The following is an 18137-nucleotide window of genomic DNA, read 5'->3' on the forward strand; positions in this document are numbered from 1 at the left end:
AGTGTATCCACTGCATAAAAGCAAAAACAAAAAACGATACTTTGAAAGTATGGTTATCACGAATAATAGGAAACTTATGTCTCATTACTTATTGATAGTAGATAACTTTTGTTTTTTATCAACCTTTTTTGGGTAATTGTTACCTTGCACAATCTGAAAAAATATAAAAATTATAATGGAGAACTTTATACAAGTGTAGAAGGGCAAACTTTTTAGTTTACCCCGATAAGTTACTGCGTAAAAATAAAAGTATTTTTCACAAAGAAAAATCTTCTATTCATCAGTAACTTGTCGTATTTAACAATTTTGCCTATCAAAAAAATTATTAAGAAATAATACTTATCTTTTACGTTTCGGAGGCCAAAATCGGCCTCCGTCTTCAGAAATGGATAAAAATTCGAATATATACGCAGTTATTCCTTTTTTGATAGCTTATTTCTTTACTTCTTCGACAGAAGAATATATATAAGAATATATACTGCGTTTATATTCGAATTTTTTATCCATTTCTGAAGACGGAGGCAGATTTTGGCCTCCGAAACGTAAAAGATAAGTATTATTTCTTAATAATTTTTTTGATAGGCAAAATTGTTAAATACGACAAGTTACTGATAAATAGAAGATTTTTCTTTGTGAAAAATACTTTGATTTTTACGCAGTAACTTATCGGGGTAAACTAAAAAGTTTGCCCTTCTACACTTGTATAAAGTTCTCCATTATAATTTTTATATTTTTTCAGATTGTGGAAGGTAACAATCACCCAAAAAAGGTCGATAAAAAACTGATTTTTTCCTCCACAAAAAATGAATTTCGTTGAATATAACTTTTGCATTCCGCCACGCCCTTAATCCTACTCTCCGAAGGGTGTTCAAGAGTGACATCCTGAAATCGTATTCAAATATTTCCATACTACATAGGGATGAACACAACTAACTCGATGCACCCGATATGAAATTTTATCAGTTGATCTTAGGATCTGAAAGTATAAATTAACATTCCAGTTCAAGTAACTGTCCATAGACTCACTGAAAACATTATTGCAACACCGCAATGTCAGACGTCATTTCATTTAAATTGAAAACAATTTAAATAAACATGGAAGTTAAAGTAAATAAACAGTTTTGAAATAATGCTTGGATGTAGTTTACATTAGTATTGAAATTGAAAAAAATGGCAAGCGAACTGTTGAGTGGTTATCTGGACGTAAAGATATCGTCGAAATCAAGAAGAGGATTCACGCCTTGGAAGGTGGGGTTACATTATTTCTACTCAAAAACAGGCAACTAAAAATTGTTTTTCAGGCATGGCAAAAACAGTGGTGCGAGATTAAACGACTGGACAGCATAGAAAACGGGCTGGAACTGAAGTTGAAATCTGGAAAAGAAGGCAGTGTCTTGAACTGTATAACATTACCCAGATCTTCTACGATTTGCAGAACAGACTCTAGAACGAAAAGATATGCTTTTGGCGTTTTCAACTTGGGTCGCAACAAAAAACCTCTGATATTTCTGTCAGGAAACTCAGAATCGAATTCACAGCAGTGGATGTCTTCAATCAGGAGGATACTTAGCATTGCATCTTACATACCAGGTAAATGTTCATGAATTCTGAAGCAAAATTAATTTGTATTTTTTGGTCAATGTCTAAAACAAAGTCCCAACTGTTTTGACAAGAAATATTCAATGGTGAAGGATGTTCCAAATAAGAGTAATATTAAATTTCATAACCAGAAACAACCTATTAAAATTCAAAAAAAATTCTTTGTTGTTTTTCCAAATTAAAATAGTTTAACAACTGAACGGCTAAAAGAGATTTTAAAAAAAAGTCTGTGTATCTTACAAACCCTGAGTTTCATCAACTGCTCCAGTAACTCATTACAAATTTGTGTGATATAAAGTTGTTTGAGTTTCATTTCTTTATTAGGTGATGAACTTTTTTGAAATGTTTCAAATTTCTTGGCTACATTACAAATTTCAGGCCTCGTATTTGAAGGTTATAATCCCACATTTTTAACTATGAATTAAAGAACCATAGGCTTTCACGGCTGGCATCAATTTTTGGTTGGTTTCCGGGCTTTGCTGTGATCTTCTTTAGTTATAATCTCCAAACGTTTCAAGAGCAACTGCGGAAGTCATCTTCAGTGGTGTGGTCATAGTACGTTTCTTGACATTTCAACTGAAACTTGATACATCAAGAAGAGTACTTCAACCACGCCACTGAAGATGACTGCCGCAGTTGCAGTTGAAACGTTTGGAGATTATAACAAAAAAAAACACGCCAAAACTTGGAAACCATTCAAAACAAAGGTAAAAATAGTTGATAGAAATTGGTAGGTAAAAATAGTTGGCACAAAGTATATTATCTATATTTGGTATATTATCTATATTTGGTATATTATCTATATCTTTTGAATTGGTGTGATAGTGAAAAAAAAGCTTTTAATAAAATTGAACCCATCATTATTTTATATTGCACAATTTATATGATATAAAGCTTGCCACGATATTTACCTATTTTATAAAAAACATATTTTTTTTTTCTTAGAATTACTTATGTCAACATCAAATTACATTCTGTATTCTTGTTTCTATAAAGGTAAATCTCGCTTCAAGCTTCTATACCATATAAATTGATTTAATTCAAAGTTTATTTTCTTTTTTTTTGTGTAATTCATTTCATATAATGTGTCATTGTTGCACAGTCAGTTTCTACAACATTTGTTTGAGCACCACCAAACTGTCCCTAAACTTTGCCAAGTTATTACTCTTTGAAATTGCTATGGTGGCCATCTTGTTTTCCTCCATTTCGAACCTTTTGGTACTCATTTCATAGGGATGTATCCCTAGGGATACATAGGGGATCATAGGGATTTGGGCAATCTGCCATATTGCCTTTGGAGTTAAGTTATTTAACGTTTGTTTGAATGTGGTTGACAATATTTCGTGGTGTATTTCATCAGTTCGGACTTCCATTTTCTAATATAATTTGATTTGAAATCCCTGAAAAAATTAAAAAGATTAATCGAAAATAACAATTTTATTTAACTAAAACCTGAAATTACAAAGAAATAACATACAAGTAACAATCAAAAAAATAAAAATTGAAATATTAATAAAAGCTAAAAATTAAAAAATATCATTAACAAAAATTTAAAAAAAAATAAGAGATTCCAAACCAAGTTACGTCACGACGTTTCGATTGTTAGTATCCAAAATCATCTTCGGGTGATAACTGGACTTATTCCTCCAAGATCTGACTATTTATAGGTCATTCGAGTGCTTTCACCTATTCTATAATAGAATAGATCTTCAGATCTGGGAACACCAGATCTGGAAACACACACAGCGAGGATAAACCAGCAAATCCGGCAGAGCATGTTTGGACTCATCAACATAACATCAAGTGGGCTCAAGCTGAAATCATCCACAAAGAGAAACACTAGTTTAGGAGAAAATTCAAAGAAGTGGCCTATATGTTGTCCAACAACGCATTTAGTCAAGCTAGCGTAGAGATACGTAACATATGGAAACCTCTAATCAAGCAAAAAACGACCAACTCCCGCCAAACGATCGTCTCCCGTTGAAACCAATGAAGCAGAGAGAGGGCAGAGGGGATAGGTGAAAGCACTCCAATGACCTATAAATAGTCACATTTAGGAGGAATAAGTCCAGTTATCACCCGAAGATGACTGTGGATACTAACAATTGAAAAGTCGCGTGACGTAACTTGGTTTGGAATCTTTTAATTTTTATTTTTTATTTTTTGTTAATATTTTTTAATTTTCAGCTATTATTAATATTTCAATTTTTAGTTTTTTGGTTGTTACTTGTATGTTATTTCTTTGTAATGTCAGTTTTTAGTTTAATAAAATTATTTTTGGTTAATCTTTTTAATTTTTTCAGGGATTTCAAATCAATATATATTATATTAGACAATGGCAGTCCGAACTGATGAAATAAGTTAAGTTATTGTTTGTATTCTTTTCATTTAGGTACATGGGTTCATAAAAAAATCCAATATGGCAAATAGTCGTCTTGACGATATGCCATATTGCTTTTAGAGGAGTATCATACTTGTCATAATCATGGAGGAGGATGAAGATCTAGTGCCCTGACATTTTGGGGCATCCGCCATGCTGGATGCAGAATGGTATTACAACTAACCATGTATTGTCATCCAAAATGAAAGTAATCGCAAAATTTCATCTTGTGGATAAGCGCTTCAAAATTCAGTTGTAATATTTGGCCCGAACTAACATACATATTAGGTATGCTTGACTACTTAGTGTCTAACTTGAAGAAGCGGAAGACAAATTAGAGTGGTAGTGTACTTTTTTCAGAAAGGTCCTACTTTTTCTGCTTTTTGATAGAAAAAAATTGGATACAAAATCTGAAATTTCTGATAGGATACACTCTTTATATTTCAAAACGAAGTGTTTGACATTTGAGAACAGTTTCAAAGAAGGTAAGGGTTTGTCTTCAATTTCAACCAAGATGTTTATTTTTTTTTCCATTTCATAAGGAAATACTCCTCGGTTTGGGAATGTATTTAATGGGTTCAATCACATGCTGCAGACTATTTTTGTTTTACAGAAGTGAGCTGTCCAGTGTATATGCAGGACAAATTTCCAAGAACACTACAAACCATTATTCATTGAACAAAAATCCTAACAACAATCTCTCTATTTATCCTTGAAACAGTAAGTCTGATTCATAAAAATATATCTGCTCTTGTTGATACAAACGAGCCACCCTGTCATACACGCCACGCTAACTTGATCAAACTTCCCCTGCCCACAACAACAATGGTAAAGGATTCGTTAGTATACAATGGAATAAATATGTACAATAAAATTCTCTCTATCTCTCTCACTCTCTCTGTCTCTCGCTCAAGAATTTGGTGCAAGCCGGTTTTTGTTTCTGTTTCTGTTTTCTGTTTTTGTTTCTGAAAGCAAAATAAGTGACATAAAACTTATCTCTTCCTCAGTTGTGCTTTACTATAACTGAATCCCAAAAAGCGTATTATTATTATTATTGAATGCCGTACAAAAAATTAATGTGGGACAGGAAAATAACAAAGATTTTCATTTTCAGGAAAATCCCCTCTTGTATGGCTTTTACAAAATCCGTTTTTTATATCAACTGTAATTTATCTTGTCATGCAATTATTATACATCTAAAATCTAGAAGAGATTCAAGAAAACCTTCAGGTCATTTTGATTAATATTAAGGACCAGCTCCATGAAAGGGTAACATGTGAAATATCTAATCACCAATAATTTAGCATGGACTTGCAGTCTATTACTGTTGATTGAGAGATTCGATTTGAATATCCACTGTTGAAAATCATGATGATTCAGTTTAGTGTCCTCTCATATATTTTTGTTTCACTCTGTATTTTTATACAAAAATTTGTAGTTGTATTGACAGATGTCAAATTGTTGTAATTAAATATCCAAAAGCCATTTAAAGTTATGACTGGCTTATCTGTTCTTTCTAGGCACATTAAGATTACAATTATTGGTATTTTACTTAGATGTGAAAATCACGTTTCATTCTTCATGTTATACTTTGGTTTCTAAACATATTCTTTTTATTAAAATATGACTGAATAAACAATAGAAATACTTTCCAAGTGAGGTATTATACAAACCTCATTTCTATTTGAAATATTTTGAGGATAGCTCTCATTTCGAGCAGATGAAATGGTGTGTTGAAATTTTTATGTCATATTGTTCTTATGGATTTTCTCAGTACTTCATCCTGTACATCCATAACATGCCCTTTTAGGGTGTTTGGTGAAAAAAATCACGAATATCTTATATCATCCTTGATATAGAGGAAGGTAGATCCAAACTGAATGTGTCTATTCTATATTCCACTGCAATCCACGACGGTTGATTGTGACTCACACCTATTGAAACTTGACAAAATAATTCAGCTTCTCAACAAAATCGATTACTCCATTTGGTGAGTAATTTCTCTGGTCAGCTGACAAGAGTGGTATTCTGCTTACTCTTACAACTTGATACACGATCGCTATAATATAAGGGTGGAAGATAAAGGGGAACCCATAACCATGCCCAATTCTTGTTGATAGAAAACATCTCCATATTGAAAATAGGTTTTGTCTATACATAATCTTGAAAGTTCTAATATAGAACAGAACTATCATCCATCTTCGTTCGATGTTTTAAAGTTGAGTAGTTTTCCAACCTCGATCTTACAATTTGAAGTCTTATCATCAACAGGAACATTCCTGAATATAATTTTAACGTCATGGAAGGTGAAAATACCAAAAGAAAGTCGTTAAGAAACTATTTTCCACCACAAAAAATTACTTTTGTTCAATGTTTGAAGTTTCTACCCTTGAGAGGACAATATTGAAATAACAAAAACCTGGTTCTGAGTTTTTTTCTTTTCCGTGGCAGTTGGCAATGCAAACTTCCGAGTCTCCTTGGTCGACAACGAGCATTCCAGATCAGCCGGTCTTGTTGGACTATTTGGCGTGCTTAGTATTACCCAGCAGGAACTGGTTATAAGTGATCCTTGCACTGGAGAACAAAAGTTGTCTTGGAAATGGTTTCAGTTTCACCAGTTCCATCATCAGGCAGCGACTCAACCGATTGATGAAAAAAAAATAATTGTGATGCACACCAGCGGGTAATGTATTCGTTAATATGTTTGTACAAATATACTCTATTTTATTTTTTTTCTGTGAACGAGAGGACACTTGAGAGTGGATTCTTGACAATAAGTGGGGGTATTTCAGTTTATTATTCGTTATGTTATGTAGACAAATCAAGTCTTCATGCTTTCTTTTAACAGAGTGGGGATACATTTTGAAAATTCTAGGTTTGGTGATAGTCTAAAAATAGTATAGCTAAAAGTTGATGTAATCGAAAAATGTTTGTGATTTATTCCAAATTACAGAGCAATACATAAGGTGTAATCTAATTAGGGTACAATTCAATGTTCAGAATATGAAGACTGATGTTAACCTTTTTATGAAACCCAAGATCTTTAAAACTTCATTAACGAATGTGGTGATATAATAATAGTAATTGTAAGTTATACACTTTTTTGTACATATCTGTAGAATAGAAAAAAGTTCCTAACCTTCAGTATTGCATATAGTAGTACAATATTTCAAGTGAGGCCTTGAGAGAACAATATAAAACTTGTATGTAGTTAACATCAGTGAAGTCCTGTGTAGTTCGTTTTACAAACCCTTAACTTTTCATAGCTTTATTAATAACTATTGTAATATGATGGTCAAAGGTCAAGGTAATATCAAACCAGGTCTTTTAACACTGTTGTCCTTCCCAAAGCAATATTGCTTTGTGAAGGACAGCAATAGTAGCTCATTGTGTGGCATTTCTGAGTATTGAGAATCATTTTGTTATTTACACTCTAATTATTTAGTCTATTTATGTCATTTTCCAGATATACAGCATCTGGACTGAGTTAATTGTAGAATAAGTTCTCAAAACATTGTCAAAACAATAGTAAGCTACCAAAACTGAAGCAAGTACTAACATCGTCTGTTCCGAAGATGGCAACCGATGCAAGAAAGTCGCCTATTAATCTTTGCTTATAGAAATCATATTAGCGATCGCTTAAGTTGTTGAAGCATTCCAATTGTTGAAATAAATTGTTGATTAAGAAGAGCTTTCTATCTAATTTTTTATTTTACTCACTGTCAAGCAACTGATCTGTAGTTATTTGAAAAATGTTTCTTAGCCTTGGGTACAGGCGAAACTAGAGTGATCTTTCAACAGAAAGAAAAAAATCGTTTTTTTGTTGGACAGGTTAAAGAGCCCACAAAACACTACTGCAATTTTATTAGCGCCCTCAAGTATTAGTACAGGTATTACCTCAGATCAGAATTTGTTTTTGTTAACAAATGATTTAATGTTTCAATATTCAATATTCTTTCAACATTTGACATTTGTTACATAACGGTAACAGTTTTCACTACAAAAAAAGATGATTTATATGCAAACCCTCTTCCTGATCATGATGAAATTTTTTTATAGTGAATTCTCCGTTGGCCCTGGCCAGTTATATCTCTACTGTAATGACGGGTCTACCCTGCTTCATTACCTTGTCGCCAGAGGCCAGTTGACTAACACGGGCTCCTGCTATGTGAACAAAAGGCTCAGCCGTAGCGAAGGTGATATATACTGTGCCGCAAATGGAGCCCAGTCCTGCGATATGCCCTCGTGTTTTCATAGCCAAAGTGGCAGCGAAGATTCTGGAATCAGAGCGTCTATTGTTTCGGACGAGTTCGAGTATGTTATGAAGTGTGCGGTGAGTACAGCAGTTAGATAGATGTGATTAATTCGTCATAAAATCTGTTGCAATGGACCTTTCATTATGATTGAAATGAATTATAAGTGAAAAGTACACATATTATAGGAGCTTATCTCAAGTCTTTACAGTTTTTTTATAATCAAAAAATATCCTGGTGATATCATGTTCCTTAGAATTGCACTTGACAACTAACTTTGTAGGACTCACTCATTATGAAAATATGTTTATGCAATTGTCAGTATCAACTTATATGTGCCTTGGGGAATCTTGTTCATCTTTGACATTTGTGGATTGTCTTCTGTCGATCCCTTAGGAGGCTTTTTCATAAGGGAAATTGTTATTGCGTTTCCTTTCTTGTATGTGACCTTTAAAGACAATTGAGTCCAGCAATGCATTCGTGATTACGCCTAGCACCTCTGTTAAAACCTATGGAGGGTCGAAACAAGCTTTGTCTGGTGTTCGATAATGAATGCATTGTTTTTGAGCTCTAGTTTCAACTTCACCGTATATGTTAGTGATTTAGTTTGCAACTTGATGTGTTCAAAGAGTTGTTCCATGATTTTAGGTATATTGTATTATCATTTTTTGATTGGTGCTATTTCTTTTATCATAAAAATTATTCAAAAATTTTAAAGAATTAATAAACCTTCCATATATAAGGAATTGATATATTTTATTTATTCATTTATCAATTGATCACTTTGGTGATAAATTGTTAAAGTGCTATGTCATAATAGAATACGAACAAAAAACAGAACATTACAAAATGCACTAGATATAATAAACAGCTCACAATTTTGATTTCAAAATAAAGAAAACGCTATCGACGCTATGGTATCCCTGGTTGGGGGCAATGAGTTTTGTGTTTTCAAACAGAATCCTGTGGTTTCCTTTACTAGATACGTGTTCCGCCATAGCCGATTTGTTGGATTGGCCTAGTCTGCAGTTTCTTTCATGCTCCTTCAGCCTTATTCCCATGGATCTTCTGGTGGTTCCGATGTATACTTTCCCACAAGTGCACAATATGTGATACACCCTTGCTGCTGATAACAGGTCTCTTTTGTCTTTAGTCGACCTGAGACTTTGTTGTATCTTCTTGGTGGGTTTGAAAACCGTTTCAATGTTGAGTTTCCCCAAGAGTTTTCCAATTCTGTCACCTGAGCCTCCCCCTCGTTTTAAGCTGTGGAACTCTTCAGTTTCATGGCCTTGTTGATCTCGGGTACACTGTATATATTCGATCTCAAGGTCACTTGGAGACGTTCCAGTTCTTCCTCAAGATCGCTGGTTCATATATTCTTTGAGCCCGTTCAATTAGAGTAGAGGTGACTCCTCTCTTTTGACTAGGATAGTGGTTTGATAGTGCGTGCAGATATATATCGGTGTGCGTGGGTTTTCGGTACACTTTGTGGGTTAATCTAGCACCACATCGTTTGGTGAGTACATCTAGGAATGCTATCCGTTAATCTTGTTTAGTCTCCATGGTGAACTTGATGCTGGGGTTTTGAGCGTTCAAGTGGTCAAGGAAAAGGTTTAGAGCATCGCTTTCATGTTTCCAGATGACGGTGTCCTCGCGTAACGTAGCCACAAGGTCGATTTGAATTCGAAGGTGTCGATAGCTTTCTTTGCAAAATGTTATATGAAGTAGTTGGCTATCACTGGGCTAAGTTGGCTTCTTATAGCCACGCCATCTATTTGCTCATAGAAGTTACCCCTCAATTGAAAGAAACTCCTCGTGAGACATGCTCTGAAGAGTCCGGAGATATTACTCGGAAACAAGTAGGATAGCCCCCTCACAGATTCTTCCGGTGGGACATTAGTAAACATGGACAAAATCGAAGCTGACCCTAATTTTACCAACGAAGTCTGTTTTTCCCACATGAGGCTGGAAGAACGAGGTCAGATACTTCACCAGGTGGTACGTCAGCGAACCTAAGGCACTGATCATTGGTCTTAGTGGCATGTTGGTTTCATGTACTTTCGGAAGATCGTAGAGCCTGGGTGGAGCGGCTTCGGTTCTGAAAATGGTTCTCGTACAGTTTCTAGCAGTGAGAAAAATGTAATGATTGTCTAACTGTTTCTCAACTGTGTTAGTCCCGTTCAAGTTTACGGCAGTATGAAAGGTTCTAGTGTTCTTCGATTTTACTGTAATATTCTTTCGTGTTCAGAGGCACCGTGGCGTTTTCCTTGTCCGCTGGAAGAATCGTGATACCCTCATCAGAGTTCAAGCTTTTCAAGGCTGCAAAATCTCTTTTTAGGAAGTTGCATTTTGGCGGTCGTGCCTTGCTCAGAATATTTGATGTCACTTCCGCTTCCTCATCCGCTAAATTCCTGATTGCCTCTTCCGTGTTGGCGATAATTGCCTCGTTTGGTATCTGATGCGGCATGATCGCGAAATTACCGCCTCGTGCTAACACTGACGTTTCGTCTTCAGTGAGAACCTGGTATGTTCGGTTTATGACCACTCTGAACATGAAAACAGAGGTTGCATCTTTTGGTGCGACCAACTGATCTTCAGCCTTTCCCGTTTATTTATTGTATCATCATGGGAATAAAGACCTATTATTATTATTATTATATCTAAGTGTGGGGCTGCTGAACCTTCAGCCTTGTATAGTTTTTCAAACTTCACTTTATGGTTTTTGCTAACTCTGGCCCGTTCATTTTCCACTTTTGAGTACGATATGCCATCTAGTTTATCTAGCAGATGAGAAAGAGCCACGTGACGATACTAATAAACGGCAAGACACCTCCGACACGAAGCGACGCAAACTCGGATGGCGACGGAGAGGCACTTATTATACTTAATATCTTTGTACGTGTCCTACCTTGTATGATTCGGAATTACCCTCTGACGGCTCGTTCAGTTGGTCGGCACAGACTGCAGTCAGCTAAATCAACTTGGTTACCATCGCTTCCTCTGAATCCAGTTGGTGTGGCTCGGTTGTCTACGGATTGTTCCCCTGCTGCTGGCTCTGCGTGGTGGCTCTGGTGAACAGTCTGACTAGACTGCACATTTTTGTTGTCTCGCGGGGGCAAATCTAATCGCGGGTGCAATGGATAACGGTCAGGATTGCCAGAAACTATCCAGGAGGTTTTCATCATTCGCGGAACGGAACTAAACGTATCGAATTTCCGGTATTCTCCGGAATATTTTCCAGTAAGAACGATATTTTTATACCAAGAAAAAACCAAGATACAAGTATTCTGTTTCAGACGCGAGACTTGGACTTGGAAAACCCAATAAACTACTCGTAGACAAATGAGTTCTGTACACGAAAATAGTAACTTCGTTACATAATGTTTATATGAAAGTACTCGTTTCGGGAGGGCTTTTTCTTCCAGTTTGTATTTAAAAGTAACTTCTATGCATGATCTACATATCTTTTTTTCTATCTAAATAAAATTTTACTTACATGGAAATCTATCAAAGTCTAGTGCACTTCAAAGTTTTGAAAGTGATTGTTTTGGTAGAATTTTTCTTCTAGTTTGTGTCTGAAAGAAACTTCTGGCAAGATCTACACATCTAATTTATTTATTTCTATGTTTAGAATATTTCCACGTTTTTTGTTAGATGCTTCTGCATCTAGTAAAAAGCCAAAAAACATGCTTTCCGAAAACTAGACTATCCTTAAATTTTCCCCTTTCCAATCAACAAATTGGTATCATAGTTCGATTAGAGGAAACAAAAGTTATTTCAACATATATTACAAAAAAAGTTTGAGGAAGCTATTGTATAGTGAAACGTGTTGCGATTTTATTTATCATCCAGCAAAAAGTTCACGATAAAGTGTTACTTGAATAAGTTATGAATTTTCATCAAGTATCGGCCAATCCCAACACCTAAATATTATAAAGAATAAATGCCCTAACATTGATTCTCCGAGGTACACCTGCTCTAACCTCCTTCATATCAGATTGTATCCCTTCAATCACTTGTTTGTGTATGGTTTATCAGATGTTAAGTGTTTGATTTATCTCATTTCAGAACACAGAGAGCATGAATAGTATCGGAATAGCTTTGATAACAAATACACCTGGAAGCAGTGAAGCAGACGATTCTTCTCAGGATCTAAGGATAATGAATGAACGTACCTGGTGAGTTCACTTGCGATAAAATATGCATGATAATATCCCTTTATTCTATTGGACTCATCTAATCTTTGATCTGTTACAGTAGTACCGGCCTTCCCAGGAATGAATCAGGCATATCACTGTGTTCTGGGATATATGAAGAAATACCAGATGACCTCGAAGCAAAACAAGTAACACCCCAACCAATTGCTCATGTATACGAAAACCCTGTGGATCTCATTCTAGAATCTAAGAACAAACAATTTGCACCTCCACCTCTACCACCCAGGTTGTGGGAATTTTGTCACAAAAGGTAAGTCATCTTCAAAGATATTGTGTAAAATGAAGTTATATTTGGGATTGATATTGAGATTGTAAAAGTAAGCTGTTAGTGAAGGTATAAATGAATGGATTAATATGAAGATATTTACTGTTGAGAATTGTTTGAAAAGTTACGAAATGTTAGGACTTGTATTGTTTACATTTATCACAAGAAATTGGGCGAATTATAAAAATAATCAGTAAAATTGAAGTTGAAAATGTAAAAATGTTTATGAATATTGGGCGAAGGTTGAATAAAAGAGTCAAGAAATAATGTTGAAAAAATGAAAGAAAATTTTATAAAAAGTGAGTATATGATATGATACTAAATCTAGTTAAATATGCATCTTGAGTGATGAGTAATGATGAGGTAATGCTTGATAGCTCTTTAAAGTTATTGAAACTGGTTTTCTATTTTTGAGAGGGGCATGCTGAAGAGATTAAAATGTAAAAATGTAAAGACTTTTTCTGTGAAAGAGTTAGTCTAAATCAAGGGTTTCTTAATGATGGCAGAAGCATCATGCCAAAGTAATAAAAATACGTTTACAAGGTTGTGTAGGGCGCATCAGCCAGTATTTCCAGGGCTCTCTTCTGTTGAATAAACTCGTTTACCCATAAAATAATTCCATATTTCGGTGACAATGGAACAATGAAAACCGCACCATTTTCAATTTCAATATTCACTACACTCATGAACAGCCTTAGTATGAATAATGTACTTCCCAAACAATAACGTAAGATTTCAAAGTGCAAGTGTCAATTTAATTTTTCGTCAATTGTGATCCTCAATCGGTTAACACTCTTACCACTATGGCATGACGAGCGTGTTGACAATGACATTGTTTGAATTTTCAGTTCAATTTTAAATTTTTGTTACAAAACCACATTTTGGCTTCATCAAATCAAATTTATTCATTACCGAAGTCCATACAAATGTATAAAAGTCACATCATATAAACTTATTGAACTAGTCATAATAGAACCTACAAGCTACAACAATACAAATACAAAATGAGTATATAATAAAAATTACAAAAATACAAACATAAATAAGTATATATTGAAAAGAAGTACCATCTCATCATAAATGAAGGAACAATTGTACAATCACAGAATATTAAAATAACAGTACATTACTGATCATAATAATATAAGATAATATAATAATGCACATACAGTTACATCAAAAATTCATCTAAAGAATAAAATACGTTTCCTTCCAAGTATTTGTAAAGAGCGTTCCTGAAGCAATTTAGATTTGACAATTCTTGAGTTGGGCCAAACAGTTCCTTAAAACGATTAAAACACCTTATACCTCGATAAATATAATAGTTTTACCCAATCGTTAGTCTGGAGAAAGGTTGACGTAGATTTTCACGCTTTCTAGTTGAATATTTGTGAATAGAACTATTTAATAACATTGAAGCCTCTTGTTTTTTTTTATATTTATAGTAATTTGCATTATATAAAGTGAAGGCAGTGTAAGAATTTGTAACTGTGAAATTAACTGTTTGCATGAAGTCCTCGAATGGGCTCCCACCATGGACCTAATAATTTTTTTCTGCATGACAAATATTTTATTCACATGAGCTGAATTGCCACAAAACATAAGACCATATGTTAATAGGGACTGAACAAGTCCATAATATGCCAATTTTAATACTTCCAACGAAATTGTTCTTTGTAGCTGTCTAATTATAAAGCACATAGTGCCTAATTTTCTCGCAAGAACATTGATGTGTTCCTCCCATGTCATCTTATAGTCCATAATAATTCCAAGAAATTTGGTAGAATTCACTTGTTCAATACTTTTATTATTGATTTTTATCAGATAACTAACATCATTGTTCATATTTTGAGTTTCTGGGAGAAAATTGTTGACTGCTGCTACTCCAAAATACTACTCCATCTGGTGCCACTACGTTTTCACTTCCGATTGTCTCATTACCTTCTTGACTAATTTCATCATCATTATTTATATCATCAGCGATAATTTCATCTTCGTTATTGTCGCTTTCTAAGGAACAATAATTTTCATCATCTTCACTATTATCGCTCTCTGAGGGACAATAATTTTCATCTGATGAGTCTTCACAATGAAATGGGTCATAATCGTCATCACTCAAACCATCTTCTATAATTCTATTAGCTTTTTCTTCAAGTTCTCTTGGTGTCAATATTATTTTACTAATTGTTGTACAGAACCACCGGGACAAATGTGTCCCGTTCAAAATGCCTGCTGGGACCCAGGTGTCCCACAGTCTAAAGTAATGAAATTCAACAGGTTTTATTAGTACACGATCATTGAAAACTAGTGCATTGGTTATTACTAACCTTAGAGAGCAGACACAATACAGTTAGGGCAATAATACACTTGCAAATTTTTCAGAATATAGTGGAACGCAAAGCACGTGTTGGCTAGACGGACTTCACCAGCAAACTGTGAGGTTATGTGACCACTTGTAAACAAATACTTGTATAGTGTGTGTTTAGAGACTGATATATTTATGTATAATGGAAAAACGGGATCTATTTGTACCACTAGGCGCACGAAATACATGGATGGGACACGTATGTCCCGATAGACTCCAAACAGTTAAATGAGGCATCAAAAATTTTTGCAAAATGTGTCTGAAGACATACATTTCGATAGTTTGTTATGTCCTTCCTGCATCCTTTATTTTTGTTAATCGGGATTGACTTTGATGTTTTCAATATTTATGGGTAAATTCCTGCCTTGAAAGATTCATTTATAATATGTAACAATGGTGTACTTATTATTTCTTTGACATATTTTATAGTTTTCCCGGAAATTCCATCTATGCCTTGAGCTTCTTTACGTGTGGTTTTCATAATATAGTCTGGAAGTCTTTGGGTGTTGTTGGTCCAAGAAAGAATGTGAAATTATGGTTGGGAGATAATCTAAATTCAGAAAGATTAGGTTTAGGGCTAGGGATATTCATAAAATGGTTACTGAAAAGATTACAGATATTTTCCAAGTCATTTGTTCTTGCACTTCCGGTTATGCGTTGGACAGTCGATTTTGAAGATATCCCTTTTGCTTCATTTATCACTTTCCAACTTTCTTTCATTACATTGGGTGCATTCCGTATTCTTTCATTATTAAAGGTGAATTTTGCCTCTTTCAGTTTATTTTTATATAAAACTTTCAAAGTTTTATATCTAGTTTGTATCACTCCATCTGAACAATGTTTTGCTATGGTTGCCATTTCACACAGCATACTGTGAAGTTCTTTCATCTCGGATGAATATCATTTTTTCTCCTTTTTATTAGTTTCAATTTTTCTAAGTGGAAAAGCTATTTCATAGTAATAGTTGAATATTGTAAAAAAATTATTGAATTTATCATTGATATTCAAAGAGTTATATATTTATGACCAGTTTCATTTTCACCAATAAGTACATCGAACTGACAAATCTGAAATGTGTGATCTGACATGTGATTGTCTTTGATTAACGTAGATTGTCCAGTGAGATTTGAAAACAAAATCAATACAGCTAGCACTTCTACCTGTGATACGTGTTGCTTGATTAACATGATTTTCCATTCCAAACTCACTGAACGAGTTTATAAGTTCGTTTACTTGGTCATTTATATGGAATATATTGATGAATTTCACTAGTTCGGACTTCCATTGTCTACTATATAAAATGATTTGAAATCCCTGAAACAAGTAAAAAAGGATAATTAAGAAGAATAGTTGAAAATAACAATTATATTAAGCAACAATAAACCTGAAATGAAATGATAGTGAAATAACCTACAAGTAAAAATATAATAATTGAATAAATAAAAATTAAAGGAATGAAAAAAGAAAATAATAAAAAATAAAAAGTGTAGAGATTCCAAGTCACGTTAGTTCACGACGTTTCGATTGTTGATATCTACAGTCGTCTTCAGGTGATGACTGGACTGATTCCTCCGAGAGATGACTATTTTATAGGCCGTTGAAATACTTTCACTTTCTCTACTTTCCATTTTCCGCTTCACTGATTCCGTGAGAGATGACCGTTTTGGCGGGAGTTGGTCATTTTTCGTTTGATGATGGGTTTCCATATGTTTCGTATATCTACGCTGGCCTGGCTGAATACGTTGTTGGACAACATGTATGCGGCTTCCTTAAATTTTCTCCTGAACCAATGTTCCTCTCTGTGCAAGATCTCAGCTTGGGACCACTCGATGTTGTGTTGATGGGTCCAAACATGGTCTGCTATTCCTGATTTGCTGGTTTCCCCTCGCTGTGTGTGTTTCTTGTGCTCGGCAATGTGAACATTCAATGGCCTCTTAGTTTCACCAATATAGGATTTTCCGCACTCACAGGGTATCCGGTAAATGCAATTCTTGGAATCGCAGTCCGCGTTTGGTGGCCTGGTTTTCGTGAGGCTGCTACGGATAGTGTTACCCGATCTGAAGCAAGTTCTGATCTTGTACTCGGAACCAATTCTTCTTATCCTCTCCGATAATCCTCTGATGTAGGGATGAAGGGATATTGATATTGAAATCACCACAAATAAGAAAGTAATCTCGACTTGTATATACATCACACATCAGCTCATACAATTTATCAAGGAATAATCTTACATCGCTATACACAATTATTATAAAAACTTTAAAATTTCTTTTAACGTTAGAATTATTCAATTTTATTGAACAAATAGTTGCTTCAAAGTGTTTCTCAATACATTTTTAATAAACGATAGTGTTCGAAGTAGATATATAGTCGGTTTTGATAAATATACATACTCCTCCCTGATTCGAGTCCTTTCGGCAAAAATTGCTAACTAAAGAAAATTTCTCCAATTTAAGAGATGTTATTTCATTAGACTTGAGCCAGTGCTCGGAAATACAACATATATCTACCTCATATGAATTCAGCGGTATTTCGAGAGCTGCAACTTTATTAGTTATGCCTCCAATGTTAAAATGCATTACTTTAAGACTATTGTGAGTTTCTACTTTTCTGAGGGTATAAATTTGTTCAGCTTCTACTCTGTCTTTCCTTTGTCTAAAAAAGAGGTTGGTCTTGTTTCTTATAGGTTACATAAACAGAAGAATAATTTCAACCATAACGAAGAAAGCTTGAACTTGGACAAAACATGAATACCGGCACTTCATAACAAAAAAATTCTACCAATAATTGAAGAAGAATCAGACCATTCAGGTACAGGAGCAGTCGCCCGTCTGATACCTAGTCCCATTATAAGTGCAAACGCACCGCAATGCCTTTGATGTTTGCCGCAGTAGCAGACGAAACGTCAAGAATAAAAACCTACAGACCACGGCTAATAAACCCGGAAGCATCGGACAACCCATAATTACTGATAATAACTCAATTAGTTATACTAATTCAATTAAATTGTAAGGAATATATAGTGATGAAAAATTATCATGAAAAAAAACATTCAAAT

The 18137-nt window shown here is 34.5% G+C and overlaps 1 protein-coding gene across 2 annotated transcripts in view; it reads left to right on the forward strand.

Moving 5' to 3' along the window:
* The first annotated feature begins 1048 nt into the window (after positions 1–1048).
* Positions 1049–18137, forward strand: part of LOC111508229 (uncharacterized) — a 34047-nt gene continuing 16958 nt past the window's right edge. The window contains exons 1-6 of one of the 2 annotated variants that reach the window (XM_074186358.1): positions 1049–1248; positions 1302–1590; positions 6431–6662; positions 8039–8312; positions 12301–12410; positions 12490–12699. In XM_074186358.1, coding sequence (XP_074042459.1) covers positions 1171–1248; positions 1302–1590; positions 6431–6662; positions 8039–8312; positions 12301–12410; positions 12490–12699 — 1193 coding nt within the window. In that variant the 5' untranslated portion in view covers positions 1049–1170. The remainder of the gene's footprint in view (positions 1249–1301; positions 1591–6430; positions 6663–8038; positions 8313–12300; positions 12411–12489; positions 12700–18137) is intronic. The other variant, XM_074186359.1, reaches the window with a different exon arrangement.

Source organism: Leptinotarsa decemlineata, unplaced genomic scaffold (genome assembly GCF_025532065.1).
Source record: "Leptinotarsa decemlineata unplaced genomic scaffold, Ldec_3_MD MMD2_tig00078422_RagTag_RagTag, whole genome shotgun sequence".
In the NCBI taxonomy this organism is placed as follows: Eukaryota; Metazoa; Arthropoda; class Insecta; order Coleoptera; family Chrysomelidae; genus Leptinotarsa; species Leptinotarsa decemlineata.